General features: G+C 40.5%; 1 protein-coding gene across 3 annotated transcripts in view; it reads left to right on the top strand.

The window, feature by feature from the left end:
- agap3 (ArfGAP with GTPase domain, ankyrin repeat and PH domain 3) overlaps positions 1-23286 on the top strand; it is a 112148-nt gene that overhangs the window by 44990 nt on the left and 43872 nt on the right. Inside the window, exons 2-10 of one of the 3 annotated variants that reach the window (XM_020595921.1) lie at positions 1-1012; positions 7555-7613; positions 9772-9859; positions 13035-13120; positions 15581-15722; positions 15842-15976; positions 17425-17552; positions 17839-17994; positions 22921-23004. In XM_020595921.1, coding sequence (XP_020451577.1) covers positions 1-1012; positions 7555-7613; positions 9772-9859; positions 13035-13120; positions 15581-15722; positions 15842-15976; positions 17425-17552; positions 17839-17994; positions 22921-23004 — 1890 coding nt within the window. The other 2 variants (XM_020595922.1, XM_020595923.1) reach the window with 2 other exon arrangements.

The following is a 23286-nucleotide window of genomic DNA, read 5'->3' on the forward strand; positions in this document are numbered from 1 at the left end:
AGCAGGAAGACGGTGAGCATGTATGGTGACCCAATCAAGCAGGCAGGACATTCTCAACTTGAACTACAAAGAAAACTGCGGAGGCCCAGAAGTGTTTGCATGCTGGCAGGCCCAGGTCCAATCCTTTCAGAGCCCCAGACCCAACAACCCTTCAGGAGGGCTGACATTTTAGAAAACAACCAGCAGCGCAGAAACAAGAAGGCTGAGTTGAGAGCAGTGGATGGCCTTAGTCCTGCTGTGGCTCAGCGGCCTTTGGTCACTACAGAGGTGACCCACAGGGACCGCCAGAGGAGCTTTAGGCCCAGACCGGTCAGTATGACCGTGCTGGAGCTAGGAAAGAGGGGCTCTGATGAGGAGATAGACAGCCAGAAGAGTTGCAGTCACACCGGCAGCAATAGAGGAGGTTTTCTCAAAGGTGGCTTTCGTTGGCGACTATTTGGCAAAGCATCCCAAGCTAAAAGCATGGAGAAGGAAAGTGACAAAGATATTAAATCTTCTCCTAAATTAAGCAAATCTGATGCTTCAAAAAGTACACTGAGCAGTTTAAGACGGAGCCTCAGTCTGCGAATCAGGAGGACTCGGCCTCGGGACAAAGTCACTTTAGGGTCTGAGGGAGAGCAGGATCGTAAAGAGATTAAAAGTACTTCTGAGGAGACAACAATGCCTCTACAGCCTTTCTCGTACCTCACAGGAAGAACTCTACCAATTTCCATTGAGCGGAGAGAAGATGGGGGCATGCAGTACATTCAGTATCACAGCAGGGGGAAGGTTAAGGTAATGGAAGTACCCCTCTCTCCAGCAAAACTCTCTTCCAAACCAGTTCAGGAAGAACCAAGCATATGGCACCTCATAGCCAACCGTTTCAGGAGAAAAGAGCAGCCATACAGTGGCAAATGTGAATCCCAGCAATCCCAGAGCAAGGACACCAGCCAGTATCCCCTGGTTAGGAATAATAAGTCACAGCCAGTTGCCATAGAGGTTCTGGCAGGCATTGACTCTTACAAAGGTCAAGGTAAGACCTGCAAGATTGCAGAATTTATTTTTCAGCTCAATTCTCCATTTATAGCTCCTTGTTCACTGCAAAGAGAATCACAGCTCAAGAGAAACACAGCAGTGTTTTTTTAAATGTTTTTTTAGAACAGGCAAATGAGAAACACATGGGGGATTGTGAGTTTGGAAGGCATTCAAAAATGTCTGGTTCCAGAGAGTCCTTTTGGAAGTTCTATTTCTGTTTTGGGTACTTTATTTTCACAGTATTTTTCAAGTGAGTTGTCTGTTTGTGTGTCCTTAACACAGCAATTACTTTGCCTTACATGAGATCTTTAAAGTTCAGTAAATGAATATGCAAGTACAGTAAACTCAAATTACCAGTGACTGATAAGAATGCATTATAATGGCTTGTTTTATAGTGGTTCAGCTGTGGTATATCACAGGCCCAGTACCGTCTCTGTGTTACCCAGATACAGGGCATGGGAGCCTTGATAATGCTGTCTGTCGGCGTCACAGAGACACAACTTAAAGCAGTAGCATTAAAGCAGTTAGTGGCTGTAATGGGGATGCCTTTGGCAGCCTAGCAGGGCTAAATTAAGAGGGCTTGCTATAATGATTGGAGAAGAGAAGATGACTTAAGTACTATGTTTAAAGTTTAGTTCTGACAGTGGAGTGTGTTTGTCCTGTTGCCTGGAAGAACAGGCACAGAGGCAAATATTTGTAACTATCTGAATTAACAGCTGTGATTTGCTACATTTTGTGCGTCAAGCTCCAACTTGACACCTTGGCACAAAGGCCTAATTAGTCATCAATAACAAGTTAAAGACTTCTCTTAATCTCATGTCTTATATATTCTATTTTCATTTTCTTTACATCAATCTTTGAACCAGAAAGGCAGATATTTTATTCCCAATCTAACATAAACTTCATAATAGGTCCCGAGGTCAACTTTGTTTGTCTCCTGTTTGTATTCACAAATGACCTGTTACTAGGGAAACCTGTTACTTTGTGGTGGACTGTCAGGTAGTATTTGTCCATTTATTCCACTGCAGAGTCAGTCAGTCAGGCATTAGGAATGTAGGTGTGCCGATCAGCCTGTGTAAAGTTGGGTGCTCAGTGCCCTGGGTGGGACTGTGCGCCTGTCGCTACCTGCTTAAGTGTTTACTTCTACATTAAATCCAGAAAGCTGAAGCCCAACCTTCCCACAGCTAAACATACAGACATACACGCGCGCACACATGCCCGCACACCCAGTTTAAGTGTGTCTTGATAGTTTCTAAATCTTGTATGTGAGCGAGGTCTCAGGGAAGGCAGGTAACAAGGTGAGGGGTTTGAGACGTATGGACTGTGTCTCCGCTAACACCTGTGGATGAACAAAGCCACTCTCTCATGCCTGTGCATGCATGAGTGATCAGTGAACCATGTGCTGAGATGGAGGCTGTCTGGGGGTCTTTGGGCTGGAGGAGCCGCTGCGGGTTATGAGATGTAGGTGGTCACTGGTGCACTTATCTAGTGAAGGTTGCAATACTGGGACTGGCACTGTAGATAGAACTCTGTAATAAGCCTCAGTATGAGGTGTCCATGGGTTACAGCAGACAGAAAAGTGCTCATTGATGTGTATTTTTTCTGACTTGCCATTATGACAATTTAAAGAAAATCTCCCGTGTGTGATCCATCCTCCTTTATCTTGAATCTGACATAAAATGAAATTCCCTTCACTTCTTTTTTTGCTGTGTCTCATTAGATACCATTTCCTTTGCTTTCCTGCCAACAATATTTCCTGTGTCAACTTTACCTTGTAGTTGGAATTTTTCTGCCTGCTTCAAAACATCCAGCTTGAAAATGAATATAAAAGATGCATTTGTTTATTAGGTGAGCCAAACTTTCAGCAGGTAATTATGTTCAAGACATACAGACAGTGACAGTAACACTGGACTAATGCCCTTTCATCTGCTGCAGGACACATGGGGAGACAGTGAGATATTAAAGAAAATTACTGAGTGAAACATAGTCTGTGCATGAGCAGAGGGAAATCTGTCAGAAACTGAACTTGGATTTGAGCATCTGCCACTGCAAATCTCAGCCAGGGAGCATTTTGTTCGTCAGGACTGTAACTGAGCAGCAACCTGCTGTTCTCCTATCCAGAAATGTTTTTCACCAATGGGTCTGCAAATGATTGTTTGAGTAGGGGTCTGCAATTTATATTTTCTTTCTTTAAGTCATGGCTGATTGTTTCTACTAGTTTGCTCTGCTGCAGTTTTGTGTAGCAAAAAAAGAAACTTCTTACACTCTAAACTCCACAAATTATGCCAGTCACCACAGGCATTGTACTGTGATACATCTCAAAACCCCAATTTGCAGATCTTATGTTAAACTAGTCAGCACACATAGAGAGTGCAAACCTTATAATATGATGCTTGATTATGAAAACACACTGCTTGCATTTGGAATGATGCTGATATCATTATTAGTTTGAAAGTTATTAAAAAAAAATGATAGCCATGCCAGACAATCACTTGTTGGTTTATGGATAAAACGAGCACTTCAGTGAGTGGACGGTGGGCAAAGTGGTGAAAACGTCACATTTCTGCAAGTCTGCGTTCTGCTTGTTCAACAGCTGTTTGATAAACTGCTCATACAGTCTCCATTACTGACTGATTGTTGCACTATGGAGTGATCCTTCATGTGCTCTGCTCAGCTGTGTGTGAGAGAGGAGCATAGACCGACCAGCACAGAATACAGTGGAAAAGCAAAATAGGACTGTCCGCGTAAACCTGTGAGGTTATGCTAGGTGATGGTTAAGGGAAGCACAGCGTATACCACTTGTTAAGTTCTTGCAGTGGAAATGCATCTATAATGTGCAGCTGGAACATGGGTGTCCTTGCCGACAGACCACTGTGCTCTGAACGAGATGTAGCTGTCTGCTAATAAAACTAGCTTGGTCAGTTGAGGAGCACTTACAACTCTGAAAACATCCGAACAAATTCTAATTACTTGGGCATTACTTGGATAGACTGACCATATATTCTCAATCTAACTGGTTAGTGAAAAAATTTCAAAACTTAATAAAATGGCATAATATCAGGCCTACAGATAAAAATGATTACACCTTTGAGTCTGGCTCAAACTCTCTGCTGTCACTGCAAAGAGTAGGTCCTTCCTCATCTCTGGGCTGTCGCTTTGCTGGGCTCCTTCAGTCCGTCTCACAAGTGAAGTGTACTGAGTGACAGCACTAGGTGTCCATTGACAATAAATGGGCAGTTGTTGCTAGCCCAAGGATTTGTCTCCATATGTACTTGGAGTTCTCAGCAGCACAGCTGTGCACTTTGGCAAGCTGGGGTCTCACATACAGTCAACAGCCTTTCCAACACTCACAGTGGTTAATAATCTTTTAAAATATGTCTGTATCTAAATTAAAATGTAATCGTTCTGTAGGCTTTACCATACCCCTGCAAAAAATTTCATCAAGATCTGTTCATTACTTCCTGGGTTATGCTGCTAACAAACAGACCAACAAACCCGACAAAAACATAACCCTCGCCCTTGGCAGAGGTAATTGAAGTCCTGTCTGAGCCAAGATGTCCAATTTGTTTTCAGGGAAGTGATCTAAATTTTCACTCTGTAAATTATGATGGTGGGAAAGAATGGTTGGTAAGTTAGTCGGAGCTAAAGGGAAAATTTAAACCTCAAAGTTGTCCTCTGTTATTCTCAAAACCACTTCAGATTCACTGCATATAGAAATGCATGTGTGTGTGTGTGTGTGTGTGTGTGTGTGCAAACACTCAAATAACCACATGCAGGGTTTCTGCTCACATTGCACTTGTTTTTTTTTTTCTCATGAAATGACATAAGTGGAGGGCAACTGTGCTTCACTACTCTAAGGCCTAACAGCCATTTTTATCCGGGTGTACATGAGCAGCAAAGTGAGAAACCTGACAAACAAGCTGGCAGCACAGTTTTCACCTTGCAGAGACAAAGACGCTGGTATTCTTGGTAGGAATGCTGGAGTTTTCTGTTTCCACTGGCATTTCTGGGACACAGTAATGTGGTGATGCTCATATTTAAAGAATGACATAACACAGAGCACATGGATTCAGTTTGGCCTTGGTTTTTCTTTTTTCTTTTTTTTGTTTAAGCAGGGCACCAAACTGGTTGTACTATAACTGTGGCAAAAGTCACGCATCTTTTCTATGTTACAGTTTGTTTAAGGGACCCGGCGTTCATAGGAGGAAATGCATCAGATGAATTCCTAAAAACGTTTTCAGTGTTGTGAAGTGCACACAGGGGGGTCCAGTTTTGTTTAAAAGCTGCAGTTCCTTTCTTATTTTCTGTTTGTTTGTCCTTGAACTCATAAGCGGGGTTGTTCTGATCAATAATAAGAGAATGTACTGTTCCAGGGAGCAGCGCTTGTTAGCAGCCAACAATGCCATTTCTGCATTGGCCTTTGATGACCCTTAATTTTCTGCATGGTTATCTATGGACTGGTCTTTGTTAGAATGTGCCTCTCTTTGAAAGTGTGATTATGTAGATCAGGCAAATGTGAAAAATGCGTGGTTGGCTGCTTTTCTCTGTTTATTTTTTCAGTATTACTCTGTTTATTTCTCTATTCATTGATTGTGTGCTAATATTAGGTTACCACAGCAAAAACTGGAACATTTCATTGCATTGGTCTAATTGCTTATTCTGACTACTGCCTGTTTTTACCTTTTCATTTCTAGCTATGTAAAACAACAACTTAATTTAAACATATAAATTACAGAGAATGCATTTGGAAATAATGGGTCTGTACAAAATGAAAGGAAATCCAAAAAAATGAGGCAGCAGCTTTATCTGATTGTGACCTGTATTCAGTTTCCACCACTTTAAAACTGAATCAGAATCGCTCGTGTCCTGACATGTCAGACCCACACTAAGAGGGCTTAACATGAGGCGTGCTGTTTAAAAACTACTCTGCTCCACACAATGCTTGGTGAAAGGCCCCTCTGTTCAGGGTGCACTCTCCTCCTCTCCCACAACAAGAGAGGCAGCCAAAGCACCATGAGGCGCCTTTGTAAATGGAGGTCAGAAATAAGTAAACATTTTAACAGTGTTTTTTTTTATTATTATTATTCTTAATTGTAATAAATAAAGGGTTTTTTTGGCTCAGGTTTGCTCAGCTATGAGTCATGCATGCTTTTAGTATATGTTTCAGAGAGAAAATAGAAACATGTCATATAGTGACAGTGATTACTATTTATGCTGTCATTCTTTCATATTAGCATTGCCTGGGGCACAAAGGGAGACCACGATTGCTGCAACAAACAGGCTTAGTGTAATGATGGCTCCCTATTTGGTGGTTGAACACTTTAATTGTTATGGTTGAGATGAGGAAGGAGGGTTATTTGGTATTACATAACCTGTTGCCTGGAGACAGGGAGTCTACACTCCTGTATTAGAGGTGGTATCTGCTACTTGGGGGACTCAGATGGTGAGAAAGCTCTGATTTAAAACAGGAAGGTGGTCTTTGTTCTAATAGTTGTTATGACACATTGCTGTGTACTCTATCACTGTGGGAAACGGGCATAACTTGTGAAGGTGTCATTTGTGCTCTGCAGGGTTTGTATTGTTCTTTGTAGTGTTCCTTCCAACCACCGTTCTTCAGAGCATTATCATCTGGTCAAAGTCCCAAACAAGTTGCATCAAGCCTGATAGTAGCAGTCTTTTAAAATGCCTACATTTTCTTGCACTGTTTATACTGAAATAGCCTGCATATTATACTTACCTGAGGTGTTTCACAATTCCTTCTTGGAAGCTGTGTTGTACCTGCATAAACAAATTCTGATAGGGTGATTGTTAGGGACTGGTTTTTTGAACAATGGTCTAAAATGTAAAAATACTCTTTATTTATTTATTTATTTATTTAAAATAAAAAAGCAATATTCACATTTCATAAGCTGAAACTTTTGCCCTTTCATTAAAGATAATGAAATGATGAAATAATTATTACAATATTTGCAGATTCATTGTATGGTGATTTCACAAGTAAGTGGTAATTGTTGTAGCTCTAATGTGTTCAGCTGTTTGCTTTCTGGTCATTTTGAACAAATCCTCTTGGGGAATAATGTGAAAATAAAAATAAGATAATAAAATAAGATGGTTTCTTATGGAATACAGAATCAGCCACCCTGTGTGTATGGCTGAAATCAAGCTCAAAGTTGACCTTTTTTAACTCTTACGAATCATTTGACCTTTTGAGAAAGCCTGCTATACTATGGAGTACAATTTCACTGGTTTAATGTAAAGTTTTAGTCCTCAGAAATAAAGGTTGATGGGAAAAGTAGATGAAATGTGTTATCTGTTAGGTCTAGCCTATATACAGTAACAGCTACACAATGCATCATAAAACATTTTGCACACACTATACATAGTCTACAAAATGCATCTGTATAGTCAAGTTGGTATTATCCACTGAGATGTACTGTGTATGCCATAGTAACTGTAGCAGGGGTCAAATGGGACACAAGCAGATAGATAACCTCTCACTGCTGCCCGGCTTCACTTCTTTTTAATCTTTTTCTTTTTTAGACTCTTTCGTCAACAGCCAGGAATGGACATTGAGTCGGTCAGTTCCAGAGCTGAAAGTGGTGAGTGACTCCTTCTATTCTGTCAGCTCACCCTGATGGATATAAATGTTAGTGGGAAAACATGTTCTGTTCATGTAAAACCAGTTTTGCATTTCACATGAGAAGAAACAGTTGAGAAATTGGCTGGAATTTTCCCTGACACATAGTGGATGATTTTTAACAAGATGGGTTGGCATGGAGATGCCGGGTGGTTTGCAGTGGGACACGAGATGACTGACAGTTTTGGGCTAAACTAGTGACACATCCTGAGTCTGCACCCGCCAGTGAAGCGCACTCACGGTTACTGCCAAATGCACAGCTGACATCCTCACATGATTTAATGCCATCCTCTCATAAAAACCAGCAGCCTTGAAAAATGGCACTTCACCATTCCGCCAGCTGATAAAATATTTCCATGGTGAATTCATTGTTGCCTCACCTTGCAAAAAGAGAAGACAAGGAAGTGAAAAGCGGAGAATCCAAAGGAAGCTCAAAGACAGACTTTTTTGTGTGTGTGTGTGTGTGTGTGTGTGTGTGTTTTGCCTTGAAACACTTTAAATGCATATATTTCCTTTTATATTTCAGAGGTGTTAATTGGCTGCTTCCACACAGGGGTTTGTTAAATGGACCTGGAAATACTGAAGTCACTGTTGCTTCTGCTATCAGTCATTCCTTTGACAACTTTCAAAGAGCTGCTGTTCAGCGACAAGGTCATACTGAAAAGAAGTTGTTTCAGAAGCTAATAGCAAAGTTGACTTCATCTTTTTCATGCTGCAATAATAAAGATAGGAACTGGGGTCAAAACATTTCCTGTAGATTAGTTGAAATAATTATCTTAATCCTGTGAGGAATCCTCTAATACATGTGCTACAACTTCTTCGTAGTTTTTGTGAAACGGTCAAGTCTTGTTTCGTTGCCATCTTTTGATAATCAAGCCCACATTCTTTGATTTCCCCAGATCTGATCTACAAAGAGGAGTAGCTAAAGGTTTTGTACTGGAATAGTGCTGATATGACAATTTGATTTTATGAAGCCTATGTAGCAGCAGGTCACAAAGCCCAACAGTTTAAACAGCAGGAACACTGAGCCTGTGGTGCATTCAAAGTCGATTTTTTGTTGACTCATAGCTCACCACACACAAGCTCGGAGTTAAAACTTCTTCAGTTTATTCTGCTTGTGTACCTCATGATATATACTGTACACCTCAATTATCCAGAGGGTCGCTGGGGGAAAGGCCTTAAAGAGGTCTTTTCTTTTGGGCCTCAAACATCCCTATAATTAGAACCATACCTGGCTTTAACACCCACTAATGATCTGAAAAAGAGGGCAATGGTGGGTAGAGGAGGAGGGGAGAGAGGAGATGAGGCATGTTCCAACCTTTATTCTTCCCAGACATGCTGACATCATCAGTCCATGCTCCACCATGCATCACCCTGAAGGCGCTGTAGTTAGGTCTGCTTGAGACGCCAGGGAGCGGAAGGAGGGAAAAGACTACAACCAAGTCGATGATGAGGACTTTCCTCTTAATATTTCAACCTCATATAGCCTGCATTAAATACCAAACTCTGGTTTTTATGGTTTTGTTCCTTAACTATGCACATATTAACGTTACCTAGGTTCTTACATATATGCCAATATAAATATATTTGTTATAAATTAATGTGTCACCCTTTGATGTATAGTATCAGTGGGGCTTTAATGATTAAGTGTTTTGACAACTATTTTTGGGCTGTGCATTCAAGGGAACTTGTACAACTAATATTTTTTTTAATTCTTTTGAATTCAAATTTCTGTTATTTACCCTCCTTTTCTTGTCCATGAGAAATTGGTAATTTCAGCTAATGTAACTCTTGATGCACTGTTTTGTTTGTTAGTTTTTTGCTGTAATAAAAAGTTAACCTGAATTTGCAGATAGGGAGCTAAAAGCTGCAAAGCCACCATTATGATTCATTCATATCTTGTAAACAGAAAAAACACTCTCAGCACAAGGTCCACTTACTTTATTTAGAATTGCTGAGTAAGGCTGACAACTTCAGAAACATAAGAGGACCTTGTGCTGGGAATTTTTTGTTAGATCATGGTCCTTTATGCATACAGTACATACAGTATGTGCGTGGTTCATACCTGTCATGTTATGGCTGTCAGCAACAATCACAGTTTTTTAATCTTGGCTTTGCAGGGCATTGTGGGAAATCTGTCCAGTGGGAAGTCTGCCTTGGTCCACCGGTACTTGACAGGAACATATGTGCAGGAGGAGTCTCCTGAAGGTAAGAATCTATTGGAGGTGAGGGTCAGGATGTGATTCTAAACATGTCAGATAGTCAAACACAAAGGTTAAGGTTAACATTGCATGGTGAATATAGTTCTACCTTTTATTGTCATAGTCTCAGTGTCTACATTAAGCGAATGTTTTTCAAAGGTGTCAAAATCAAATGATAGAAAAACCTACTGAAGTCAAGCATGTTGGCTCTGATTGTCTCAGTGTAACAATAAACATTAGGATGGGTACTGCTTTGCCTTGTGAGACTATTTTTCCAATAAGCATGTATTAATATGTTGCGTGTTGGATTATATCAAGCTTCTGGATGCCAAGATAGATAATTGTCTTGGTTTAGTTTATAAATTTTCTTTTCACTCCTCCACTAAAACTGGCGAGATAACAACAAAGCATAATGTTTAAATTAAATCGAAATCTAAATTAGGTCTTTTAAGATTGCACATTATTACACACAGGAATGAAACTAAACCCATAATTTCTCTGGGCTATAAATGAAAGTTTTTACCAATCCTACTTCCTGGATGTCCTGATGGACAATGAGCCAGTTTAACATGTTTATGAGGTTGTCTCCAGAAAGTGACCCCTTGCCACTTTAATTCACTGGCTGAGATTTAAACATCTGATTCTTCAATTTATTCTTGAAAGCCTGTGCAATTTATCAGCAAAATCATAATGAGAATACCCCCTTATGACCTGAAAGGTAAGTCATTCTTTTAGAAATCCACAAAGATGTCAGCAAATCTGGAGTTAACTGATGATCTTTAAGTGGTTTGCAGTGCATTTTACTGTATTTATAGTGAGGATGAGACATGAAGCACATAATTAGCTTCTGGCATTTTGCTACACCAAGGGAGAAAAGTCCTGATAGCTTAATTAGTCCTTGAGAATTCAATGGTGGAAATGCTGGTAAAAACAGAATGTGTTGTTGCTGTAATCAAGGAAACATGTTGGCTTAGATTCGTTGCTGCGAGTTGCTGTGATACAACATACCTGTCTCATGATTAGCAGCTGCCCAGGCTCTCTTGGTTTTTTTTTTATTATTTTTTATGTGGCTTAACACAAGCTCTATGCCGGGTTGGACATTTACATTGTCTAGCAGAGAAAGGTTCACTCATGCCTTTTTTCCCCCCCAGTGTGTTTTTTTTCCTGGGCTTTTGCTAACACCGGATGGAGCTCCATTGGATTGTAGCTCTGTGTCAAGGTCTAAGCCTCTGTGTAAGCAGAATATGCTTACTGCATGTTAACCATGCCTACCAACTTCCCGTCTCTCAACTGCAGGCTGTCTGTAAGATTATTAGTCGTCTCTTTTTATGTGATGTTAAACAACAATTTAGATATTTTACTTTCTTTACTTTTCATCTTGTCAAAGGAAGAGAAGGAGCGTGGTAGTAGCCTGCCTCTTGTAGTCACAGCACTGGCTTTCTCTTTGGATGCACTGAATTGGCTCAGCTCTCAATAAAGACAACAGCATCCTGGGTTATTATGTAACCGGTCTGTTTACTTCATTTCCCAATCATGTTCTTACTACAACTGTATGCTTTCATTATGGATTCTGGTTTCACAGGGACTTTCCATAATCTGTTTTGGTGTATTTGGACATGCTGCCAGCTTGGATACAAACACCACTTTCTGATAAATCTCTGGTATTCTCTCCCCCCCCTTTTTTTTACATGATTCAGAGCCAGCAGATATACGTATAGTTTCTCCCTCCTTTGTCTGAATCGTCAAAGCTCTGTGACTCAGTTAAAAATAATGGTTGTATGTGAATCTCTTGCTTTTACACAACCTGCATCCAGCAGGGCTTGAAAGCCTGTGCAAAAAGCTGGGAGAATCCCGTATTTGACAAGTGGGCAAAAAGTGGACTTAACCAGGGTGGCAGTGTGGCTCAAGTAGATATGTATTGCTTACTGAGACAGGAATTCGCTCTGCCTATTAAAAATTACAGGGCCCAAGCTACAGTTATTCCCATTTGGCTCTTCTGTGATGTGACATCTGTAGTTCCTAATTTGCTGGTTGCACTCTATTTTGCATGAAGACCAACTAACATTATAAAATTCTTGGACAGGTACAACAGGTGTAATTTTACACATCTACTGTCTCCAGCATCTATATTTGATACATTTCATGATCCTTCCTAGGCATTTTCAAATTTGTGCGTTATTCAATTTGGTTATATTTTTTAACTCCTATTACATATTCATGACACAGCATTTACACTCCCAGAGACATCTCTAGCCACACAGCTTTCTCATTTGAATGTTTTTAATCTCCACAGCAACACAAACCATTGAAATGATATGCAAAATCTAATTTACTACATAGTTCTCCCATTGGCCTCTTCTTTATCTGCAGCCTGCTTTGCTGGCGGCAAGGAACATGCATTTGTGTTTGAAAAGAAATGAAGAAAGAGGGAGAGAAACTCAAGGCTGCATGGGGGCCAAGTGTTGTCTCCCTGCTACTATCCTGTGGACGTGGTGTGAAATGAGGCACGCCAGTTCAGAATAAAGATGTAATTTTAAAATCTATGACATGATCTTCCATCGCATCCTTTCCTTTCTTATAGTTTCCACATTTAAAATTGTCTCATCATCTCATTGCAAAGTTTAATAAGTTATAATAAAGCTCTAAAACCAGTCTTTGAACACACTCGTGCAGTGAAGTGAGGACAATGATGGAATGTTTGTAAAGTGAAAACTAGGCCTTCCCAGGATGTGTGGCAGTGCAGTTACAGTGGCACCGAAGTGATTTCCTCAGCATCTGTGCATTAGACACGCTAAATGGCAAATTCACACCCACGTAATTGGCTCCAGAGAGACCCGGCTTCCTGTCACCGTACGATCCGAGCAACAACACAATCAGGAGGGCTAAATTAAGAAGCTGCACTTAAACATGTAGTGTACATACACATCTCGCCAAACTTTAGTCGGACATATGAAGCAGCGTTTTGAGACTGAATTTGGTCTCATCCTCATATTTGTATGATTAATGAGTGTGAATGTGTTTGGGCTTGGTTTACTTTAGAGACCCCTGGTGGTTATATTATTTATTATACCTCTTTATACTGTTACATAGTAGGAAAGACCATGTTGTACTAGCATTGAAAAGACTTTTTCATGTTGTCAGAATGACTAGATAAACTCTTGAAATAAATGTCTCATTTACAGGTGGACGGTTCAAGAAAGAAATTGTTGTGGATGGACAGAGCTACCTTCTTCTGATCAGAGATGAAGGAGGGCCTCCAGAATTACAAGTAAGAGTGCTGATTCTGACGAAAATATCTCTTAAGCTAAAGCTACTCGAAAGCTGCAAGATGTGTCATCCAGACAGGAACTGTTTAGAGACAGACCATTGCTTCTCTGCAGGACTGTTTGGGGCATTGTGAAAAACTATGCGGTTGTTCTGCCAAATGCATTTAAGGGGGAACAACAGATCAATGAGCAACCTGAGCCAAAATCATTTTTGTGGTTAAAGGGACAGTACAATCATCCTGTTAGTATGTGAAATTAATGGAGTATTAACCATAATAATAGTAGTAATGGAGCCCATTTAATGCAGAGAGGGCTTTAATAACTCATCATAAGAGAACATGTTATCGATATTATGTGGAACCGTTTTATGTTTTTTCAAAGGGCGTCGAGAGAGAAAGGGCTTCCCTTATTCTCTTATCTTATGTTACCCTTGAACTATTCTATACCAGAGAGTAGTTGCAGCTCTTCCAGGCCTTAAATACCCTTAACATTAGGTCTTTGTGTTTCATACAGTAATATTTCATTCAACCTGGAGTTAATGGAGGATTCATTATAACATCCACTTTTCTAAGATTACAGTGTCTGGATTATCCTGTATTCAATCTTTTGGGGTTTTTTTTTATTATCCACACATTTTCACTCTCCCCATTCTCACCAATGTTGTTCTGAGACACAACAGGCAGCTGTTTCCAATGAATAAGCTCTGATAAAATCAGTGTACACTATCTACCAGGCAGACAAAATACTTTGCAGCTAGGTGAGTAAGATATTTTCTTCAGGAGCTACTGGAGGAATATTGGACTTTTATCAAGTGGTCAGAAACACAGCACCAAATGAATGTTGCTCTTTATCTGCTGGATGTATAAAAAAAGCAATTGTCTGATAACACGTTTTCCATATCAACCTTAAATGTCATTGTGTTTACTGTTCCTGCTGCTCTGTGACAGCCAAAAGATCAGTTAATGCAGATTTAAGCACAGGGCTTAATTAAATATGTGTACTTTCCACAACTAGAAAAATCCTTTTTATCCTTTTTTATTTGCTAAGACTACAACACATTTACACTATTTTTTCAGCTAACTAGCAAAACTGTGGTTTATATAACAAAACCTGAGCATCAGAATGTGTTAATTTTTATTGTTACTCTTTAGGTTTTTGTTTTTAAATTAGTAGTTGGTAATTTTTGTTACTTAAAATAGTTTAAACTATAGCATCCTCAACAGGTAGATAAGGGAATTGAAAGGATTCAGATTTAATAAGCAGATATAATAACATGCTAACAAAACCCAGCCTTAGAGAATACAGGCAGACTGGCTTGAAGCTTCATTCACAAGATTCAGTTTCTTGTCACATGTGAGTTCAGTGTAAATTTACAATGCGCAACTGGTACCTGGCCTGGCAGCGTCCCAATTCACGCTTGCATTACGCTCATTGAGATTAGGGAATAGAAATGAGTTTGGCTCAGTTGTCAGCTGCCTGTATAATTAGTGGCATAATTAAAGGGCTTCATTATGTTCCCACTCACAGAAGGCTGAGTAGAGTTGTGGCTTGGAGGCTTGATTTGCCATTCAGTCCCTATGGGGACCTGGGCAAGATGTGGCAGCTGAATGAACAAGAGGGCAATATAGGATTGATACGTGATTGTCCCTGTTCATGCTACACTGGGTTCTGCTTACCCTCTGTTTTTTAATACAGTGGAATGTCATTAGGATTGATTTCCTCGCTCAAGGGAAACTTCTCTCTCTATTTTGATCAGAATTTTTGCAGAGATCATGAATGTAGATGCCACAGCAAATACAAAGATTAATAGTTTATGATCGCAATAGGAATACAGAAAACTGACAAGAATTCAGTAGTAGTGTTTTATCATCCACCTTCACTGAGAACTGGTACTTTGTACCATGGTTGTAGCTACACTGCCCCCTTCTGTCTGTATATGTGAACCGCATGATAAAGAGGGCCTGCGACACATTTGCACAAATCAGTACTGAATGTCTGCAACAGCAACACTTATACTTGTACATACTGCCCCATTGCAACAAAAGACTGTATTCACTTGTTTAAGATATAAAAATACAACACATGATAATTGTTTCATACAGTTGTTCCACAAAAAAGTTAGATTGTTATTTAAAATGATTAAAATTTGATCTACTCCTTCTTCTTCTTCACTGAAAAATTCACAGTTTTGCAATGTTCATTTCAAAGCTTTGACTGTTTAGACACACCTGCATCACTGAAATCCGTTAGATAACCGCCCTGGAGGTTTCATGTTTTCACACAACACTGACCATAACTGTCTTGTGATTTCACAAAATCATGCTCGTACAAACACAGTGCAGATTTTTGAGTGTACCAGTGGTTGTAAAGTAAATAATTAATTTGTGTGAATGCTCTTGTGTTATAATGAGGCAGCTTTTATTTCACAGTGCTTCAACATACCTCCTCTGCTCTGTCTTCAGTTTGCTGCCTGGGTGGATGCGGTGGTTTTTGTCTTTAGCCTGGAGGATGAGATCAGCTTCCAGACAGTGTACAACTACTTTCTGCGCCTATCCAGCTACAGGAACACAGCTGAGGTCCCCATGGTCCTTGTTGGAACACAAGGTGTTTGCCCTACATCTGATATACTGTATATGCCTTATATAGTATGCATACTGCATGTACAGTACAGTATATCTTCAGATTAAACCACTGATCATACTTTTCTTATCTTTCGGCCTTAGATGCAATCAGTGCCGCCAATCCCAGAGTGATCGATGACTCACGGGCCAGAAAGTTGTCAAATGACCTGAAGCGCTGCACATACTATGAGACCTGCTCCACCTATGGCCTGAATGTGGAGAGAGTCTTCCAGGATGGTGAGATGAGCTTTAAAGAGGTGGACGTAGGCTAAAACAGGAAGTTGAAGGTGTAGCTTGGACATGATGATGCTTTAGGGTGCAGCACACTTCACTTACCCCCATTTGATTGTGACACAGATTTTAAAACTGTATTTGATTGCTATTGCTTTTCTTGCACCTGAAATAATTAATCGACTAACAGAAACTGAATCTGGAGCTGATGTTTATGATCAATTCCCATTTCAAATAAAGGGGTCATATTAGGCCCTAGCCTAGGTAAGTGCAAAATTATGAGCTAGTTCATCAGTTATGCAATTAGACCAACCTGAAAATCTTGGATTCACAAATTATGACTTCTTCTCTTCATCCCCAGGCTAATTGTAAAGTACTTCCTGTTGTGAGTTATTGCCTGCAACATACATAAATGTCTGTGCGTGCTCGACTCACATGGAGACATTAATATTCTTTACACTGTGTGCTCAGCAGCTGTGATTGTCAGCACACTCAGTGAACAGCGGAGGAATAGTAACAGGCTCACTTCAATGATACAGCAGACATTTTAAATTAAAAACCACTGTCAAACAATACATTTATTAATTATAGAAGCTAAACTCATGATATAGGGTTGCATACAAATGTGGTGCTCTAAGCCTGCAGAGACCAGTTAATATTGTCGTGTGTATAAATGGTGAAAAACACTTTTAATGTCTCTGAAAAGTATCTGGAAACTGAGTTTTTCCCTGAATTTGTAATTGAAGTCATGAAACTGTCATTTGGAAATTCAGCTGCTTCAACTCTGGCACATCACTCCCTAAGGCTGCAGCTCCTTTGACAGCCTGTCATCCCTTCACAAAACATCTGAATATGTAACACAATATTCACTTTGCATTTCATTGTCTGTTGATGCACGGCACGTTGTCTTTCCTCGGTGCCTTAATTGCTTCCTGAAGCCCAATTTGAAATAATTAAAAGAGATGAAGGAGTGTTGGCTGTCTGGAGGAGTCGCTCTGTAACAGCTTGTCTTCTTCATGTATTTGCCATGCTGTAGCAGGCAGTCGGGTGTTAAGGTCCCAGCTGTCAGTGCAACTTCAAATCATCTGTCTTTCCCTCAATGCTAATTCACGCCACGGATCCGTGAACATCACTTCCCTCCATCCGTTTTGCTCCACCCAGTCCCCCACTTGAGTGTGCCGTGAATTAAATGACGTGTTGCGCCAACTGCATGGCAAATCAGGTTGTTCAGATGGTGACAGTAGTGGGATTTGGCTAACATCCTACTGTAGAGCTCAGTGAATGACAGGGACAAATGCAAGTATCATGTTGTCTAAGTACATTTTTTTGGTGAACAGAGGTACCTTTTCCCCCAAGATGTGTATAAACCATCTCTGTCGCTTATCACCTGAGACTTTAAAGGACTAATAAGCAATGTTAATATGTTAATGTGGCTTTGCCCTTTTCTCCTCCAGTTGCCCAGAAGGTTGTGGCCATGAGGAAAAAGCAGCAGCTCTCCATTGGTCCATGCAAATCTCTGCCTAACTCTCCCAGCCACTCATCAGTCCCCGCTGCGTCTCTCCCCTCTGTTCATATTAACCAGGTAAAATGAAGACAGACAGCACTCTGTTGTACTTACTGATCATGTAACCTTAATCTAGAGTTTTACACTATTATATCTCCAGCAAACTCGTTTTACGTATTAGTTATTACTATAAGTCCTTCGACTGTGAATGTGGAATAAAGATTTAGTCCATGTTAGTTCTATCAAAATACATGTGCTTATTTATCATATTTATTCCCTCTCCTTTTCTGACTTTCAATCTCATTTCCTCTGTCTTCCTTCTTCTGATTTCTGTCGGTTCCTCTTAATCTCTCTTGCTCCCCAGGCGGCCAATGGTGGGGGAGCATTCAGTGACTACTCCTCCTCTGTTCCCTCCACCCCCAGCATAAGTCAGCGGGAGATGCGCATTGAGACCATCGCTGCCTCCAATACGCCCACGCCCATCCGCAAGCAGTCAAAGCGCCGCTCTAACATTTTCACAGTAAGTATGCGACAGCTGATGCAAAGCAACACCCACTCACACTACTAGAAGGCATGTTGCCAGGCTCACTTTGTCCACCAGAGGGAGACAGGTAGCTCGAAATGCATCAAAGCCACCTCTCCTGCCTCCGATGCAGGCAAAAAAAAGCGTCTTGTTCACAGCACAAGCAAAGGAGAAAAAGACTAAATAGAAATTACATAAGCTCCCCGAACTGCTCCAAAAAATAAAACCTTAAAACAAATATTAAAGTAAAGCACTGTGGTAAAAACATAAACTCTTTTCATGTTCTTTTTCTTTTCTAATTGGATGTAGGAAGTGCAAATGCATTAAGTTTCTCATCTCACCCATAACAAACTGGGCCCTCTGCTCTGTCTAAATCTTTGACCTCCCTCCCCCCACCCCTCTTATTTTTACTAGATCCTTTCTTTTCAGTGACTTCCCTTTTGGGGAGAGATGGCAGCAACAAACAGCTCGCACCCTCCAAAAACCCAGCTCCAGATAGAAATGCTCTAACTGCCCACTAACCATCTCGCTGAGTCTAGATAACTTCCCAATCCTCCTAGTCCCACTTCAATTCTGGTCCAAATTTGATCTTGACCACCAAGATTCAGTAGCACACCAGCATCCCGACCCCTGTCTGCCTGTTCTTTACCCCATGTCCTGTCGTATTTGCCCTTTGCTCTAACCAATAGCATATGTGTGCACTAACCAGTCTAATTTCCTTAGCTGTCCTAAGCTTGTCTTTTACTTGTAGCCCTCTTCTTCTACCCAGCCTGCACTCCCTATCCTTCTCTCTCTTCCTTCCTACACCAGCTTCCTTCTTTGCTGCAAAGCCTTTCCTAATCTCACGTAGCCAGACCCTGGCCTCTCCAAGCTCAGGGAGGTCTGTAGAACCCCTACCAAATACAGTGTTGTTATTTTTCAAATTAATGAAATAATTCTGTGGAGAGCTGTTTTGTACCTCCCAAAACCCCTCAGCTAACTGTTTGGCTCACTCATGTTTTCCAAAAGTAAAATTCCCCTTAACTTCTTAAGTTTTATTTTTCTCCAGAATCTTGAGAGTTATATAAACCAGAGATCAGGCTACATGAGATTTCTTCTTTTCTCAGTCCTCCCTGGTAAATCTACCCTTCCCCACTTCTGAATTCTCCTCCACCTGTCTTCCCATCTCTCCTCCTATGATGCCCTTTGATTCGTGTCTCCCACCTTCCTCTCTCCTTCTCTCTCCCCTGTTTCTTTCTAAATAACTCCTTTTCTAACTTCCCCATCTATCCCTCCCCTCCTCTATTTTTTCTACTGCCTTCACCCTTTTGCCCCAGCTGCTGTGGGAGCCACAGGCTTTGTGGCCTCCGAGCAGTACAGGCTGTGTGCTAGCTCCCCTTGTTGTCTCCCTTCCCCCTGCTAGGTAGTGACTAACCATGTCCACCAGAGAAATGAGCCTCTCCCCGTCCGAATCATGGAGATGCCGAAGCACGCCACCTACCCAGTGTGGGTGCCGGAGTGGCAAGCCGAGCGGGAGTTTCAGCTCATGACCTTCTGAGGAGCGGCGAGCCGAGGGTGGGAGGAGGGAGGGTGAGGGAGGAAAGAAGGAGGAGGAGGAAGCAGAGGAGGAGGATGGGACGGAAAGCTAAAGGGGCGATGTCGACACTTCTTCAGTGACACTTGAAGAGTGCAATGGGTTCAGGAGAGGAAGACTTACAGTCCCAACCTTTTGCCATTTTACAAAACAACAGAAAATATTTCATCAGCGCAACAATATCGAGGATGTCCCCTTCCTAGCTTTGTTCGTTCTAAAAATAAATTGACCTCTGTCTTACAAAGAACAAGTTCTCTAAAAGTTCACTGATCGAGCAGGTTGCCATCCATGTTTTCTAGTCACACTCTTGTAAGTAGTCCACCTTCTGTTGATTTTGGGAGTTTGAAGAGAAGTACACAATGAAAGAAAATATGCCTTAATGTCCTTAGTAGACGAGAGTTGATGGATCAATATCAGACTCACTTTATTCATTACATACAGTGTATTTTGTTCTAATTTTATAAAGAACATTGGTCCAAGAATGTTTTTTCTGTCCACTTGTAATTACATATAAAACTGTTTGTCAGATTCATGGCACTGGCACTGGGACTCTTGAATTAAGAAAAATTGTATGCAATGTTCAGTGTATTGAGTTAACAATATTGGAGAGAAAAATAATTACTTTGGGTCTATAGTTTTGGCCCAAATTGAATCTGACTACAAAAAACATCAGATGAAGTTTATTAGAAAAGCCCCTTGAAATAGGTGAATTTTTAAAAATAATGCATTAGTTTGACTGTTTTATTAAGTAATTAAAACTCCAAGCTTTACTGCATAAGATCTTGTCACCCTGTCTTTGCTCTCTTCACCGCCTTCACAAATCAGACTCACCAACCGCATTTCAGACAGTTTTTTCCATAACTGTCCTCGACCACTAGGTGTCAGCACAGTACACATTACTCTTTCCTAGTGCTTCCATGGTCAATAACTCTAAACAGTCTGTTTTGTAGTCTGTCTGTGGTTTCCTGATGTCTTCAGGCTGTCTGTCCCTTTTTTGTGTCAGAGCACACTGTTAGGTGATTATAACAGCATTTTTATACTTAACTCTATCCCACTCGTTCATTCATATTCATTCAGTCCATTTATCAATGTCTGCCATTCGATGTTTCCCATTTTATGTTTTCAGTCCCTTGACTTGTTTCTGGATCTCCACAAAGCAAACAAAACAAAAACAAACAAACAAAAAAAAATTTAAAATAACCATTTCACACTGTTTTTCAATATTTGCAGATTTGTGCTTCTGTTTCCAACCTTTCATCAACAAAAAGGGCTTTCCAACTCCTTCCGAATTAGAAGACCATGATGGTTAAAAAAAAGAGTCCCCCTGCTTTGCCAGTCCTGATAGAGAGGAGATTAATGATTGAGGACTTAAAGCTTGTTGCTGCTTTACTCTCGGTGCTTTATTGCATTTAGGGTAATGCATAGAACTCGCACTATACGGAAACCATAGGACTTTGCGTCTAACGCAGCCGAAAGTCGAGTCCATTTGAGTGTTTGAGCGCACTCAAAGTAGACTGTCAAATATCACGACGTGAGACAGACTGTAGGGACTCTTCTGGAAATGCCCCGTCCACCCCTGGCCCCTGGCCCCACTCTCATTCAGACACCCCCATAACAAAAACACGCTGTACAGTCAAGTCACTCTTGGAACTGTTATCCAGCCACCCAAAGGACACAACCTTTTCTTACATGACATCACACTGCCTTTTGCCATAACTGAGGACTCAAGGACTCGAGGTGCCAAGTTGTTTTTTGTTCTTCCTTTAAGAATTTCCTACAATCATTTGGTCAGTTTCTGTTTGATTCCTTCTTATTTTCCAGGCAGTATTAAAGTATTGAATGGAACTGAAAATGTCATATAAATGTATTATCATAGAGGTATTTTAGATTTGAGTCATTTGTAGTAATTTTATGAAGGCCTTCATAAAAATCAGGGTAGTATGTCAGGGTGTTGAGGTATTACACTGAAAGTTGCCAACGAATGAAACTGGGTTGCACCGACTTGTATGAATGTAGTTAAACTTAACGTCTGTTTACCTTTTATTTATTTAATTTGTTTTTGCACATTTAGTTGTTTTTATTCCTTTGTTTATTTTTATTTGTCTCAGTTTAGGTTTGGTACAGAGATTATGAACTCTTGCATAATGGCTTTTCTATCATGAACGGATTGATGAAAATATAGACCTCTGTATATCTTGTATTGTATTTTATTTACAATGGTACTCTATAAAAAGTACATACATATAAGGAGTATATGAAATAATGCCTTTATTGTCCATCCTATATTTTGTGGGAACTGCAATGTTTGGCTCAATCTGTTGAATATTTTGAAGTGAACTTTGTGACTTGCTTTGTATGGTGTCTGTATAGAAGCTAAACAAGTCATCATAAAAAATAAAATGTTGGAAAAAATATCAACACCAGAGTCAGTTTACTTGAAGTCAGACTCTACCTCTTCTCCATTGGTGACTGGACATTTCTCATGTTCTGAGTGAGACCATACACACTCATGTCTGTCCCTGCCTGTACCTCATCTCCTTATTTGTGTTGGGGTGGGAAGATTATTTTTAAATGATTTATTTCCATGTAAGGTTATCAATTTACTAACCATTTTTCCTTTTGCAGGCACAACCAGAAACTTGAAATGTTCATACATTCCTGTGATTTTTGACACTGCACTTGTTTGATATTTGCAAAATAATTTTATGTCCCAACAGGTTTTCCAGGTCAATGGTCAGAGGAGGCTACTTGTACTGATGTTTTCTTTAAAATAACCATTTTCCCTTCTCTCCCTTTAACCTGTTATGGACTTTAACTTGTCTATCATGCTATGAAAGCTCTTATTAGTGCAACTATGCTAAAGGCACAGCTGAGGCTACACTGGGTATAGCAGCAGCTCATCTGCAGGGCCACTAAGGGCCCACTGGGTCACAAACAGAGGGATGGATCCCCCCAAAGGGTTTCAGGGCTGAGTCATGACTCAATGTCTGGTTGTCCTTGGTCTCCTCTGTGTTGAAATGTGTCTAGTGTTGTCTTGGTTTGGTCTCTTTTTTAAATTTTTCTTTTGAACTTGCACGTCAGTGTTACTGCTGTTTGTTCTGCTGGTCTGCTTGTTTGTTAATTTCAAGCTTCTTTTGAGACTTTTATTTTGCAAAGTTGAGTTTCTTCACAAAATATTGCAAATGCTCAGAACACCATCCCCTCACCTCCCCCACCCCGGCCCTCAGTCTATTTCTCTCCCTCACCCACATGCACACACACACCCCAAAAAAAACACCTCACAACTCCCACACTGCCTCGTTGTTAGTGTGTCGTTTCATTTGCTAACTGACCTTCTTGTTTTCTTGCAGTCACGGAAAGCCAGTGAACAAACAAAGAGCGTTGACAGTAAAACAGACAGCATAGGCAGTGGAAGGGCCATACCCATCAAGCAGGTAAGCACTTTAATTGACTTCTTTCCTACATTTCCCATAATCCCCTGGGTAAGTATGATCCCCTTTGTGTAGGTAATGTTCTTAATGTTGTTTATATGCTGTGTTTTAGATATTTTATCAGTTGATAGGCCATAGTGGATCAGGCAGCCATGTGTTACTTTAGCCACTAGATGGCGACATAATACAACATAATAAATTAACTTCAACTTAATTTATGTGTAGCTGAAGAGTAAAGAAGGCTGGGGGTTTAGACATAACACCAGCTATTAACAAAGAAATGTG

The sequence above is a fragment of the Monopterus albus genome, unplaced genomic scaffold (assembly GCF_001952655.1).
Source record: "Monopterus albus unplaced genomic scaffold, M_albus_1.0 scaffold28.1, whole genome shotgun sequence".
NCBI classification, from domain to species: domain Eukaryota; kingdom Metazoa; phylum Chordata; class Actinopteri; order Synbranchiformes; family Synbranchidae; genus Monopterus; species Monopterus albus.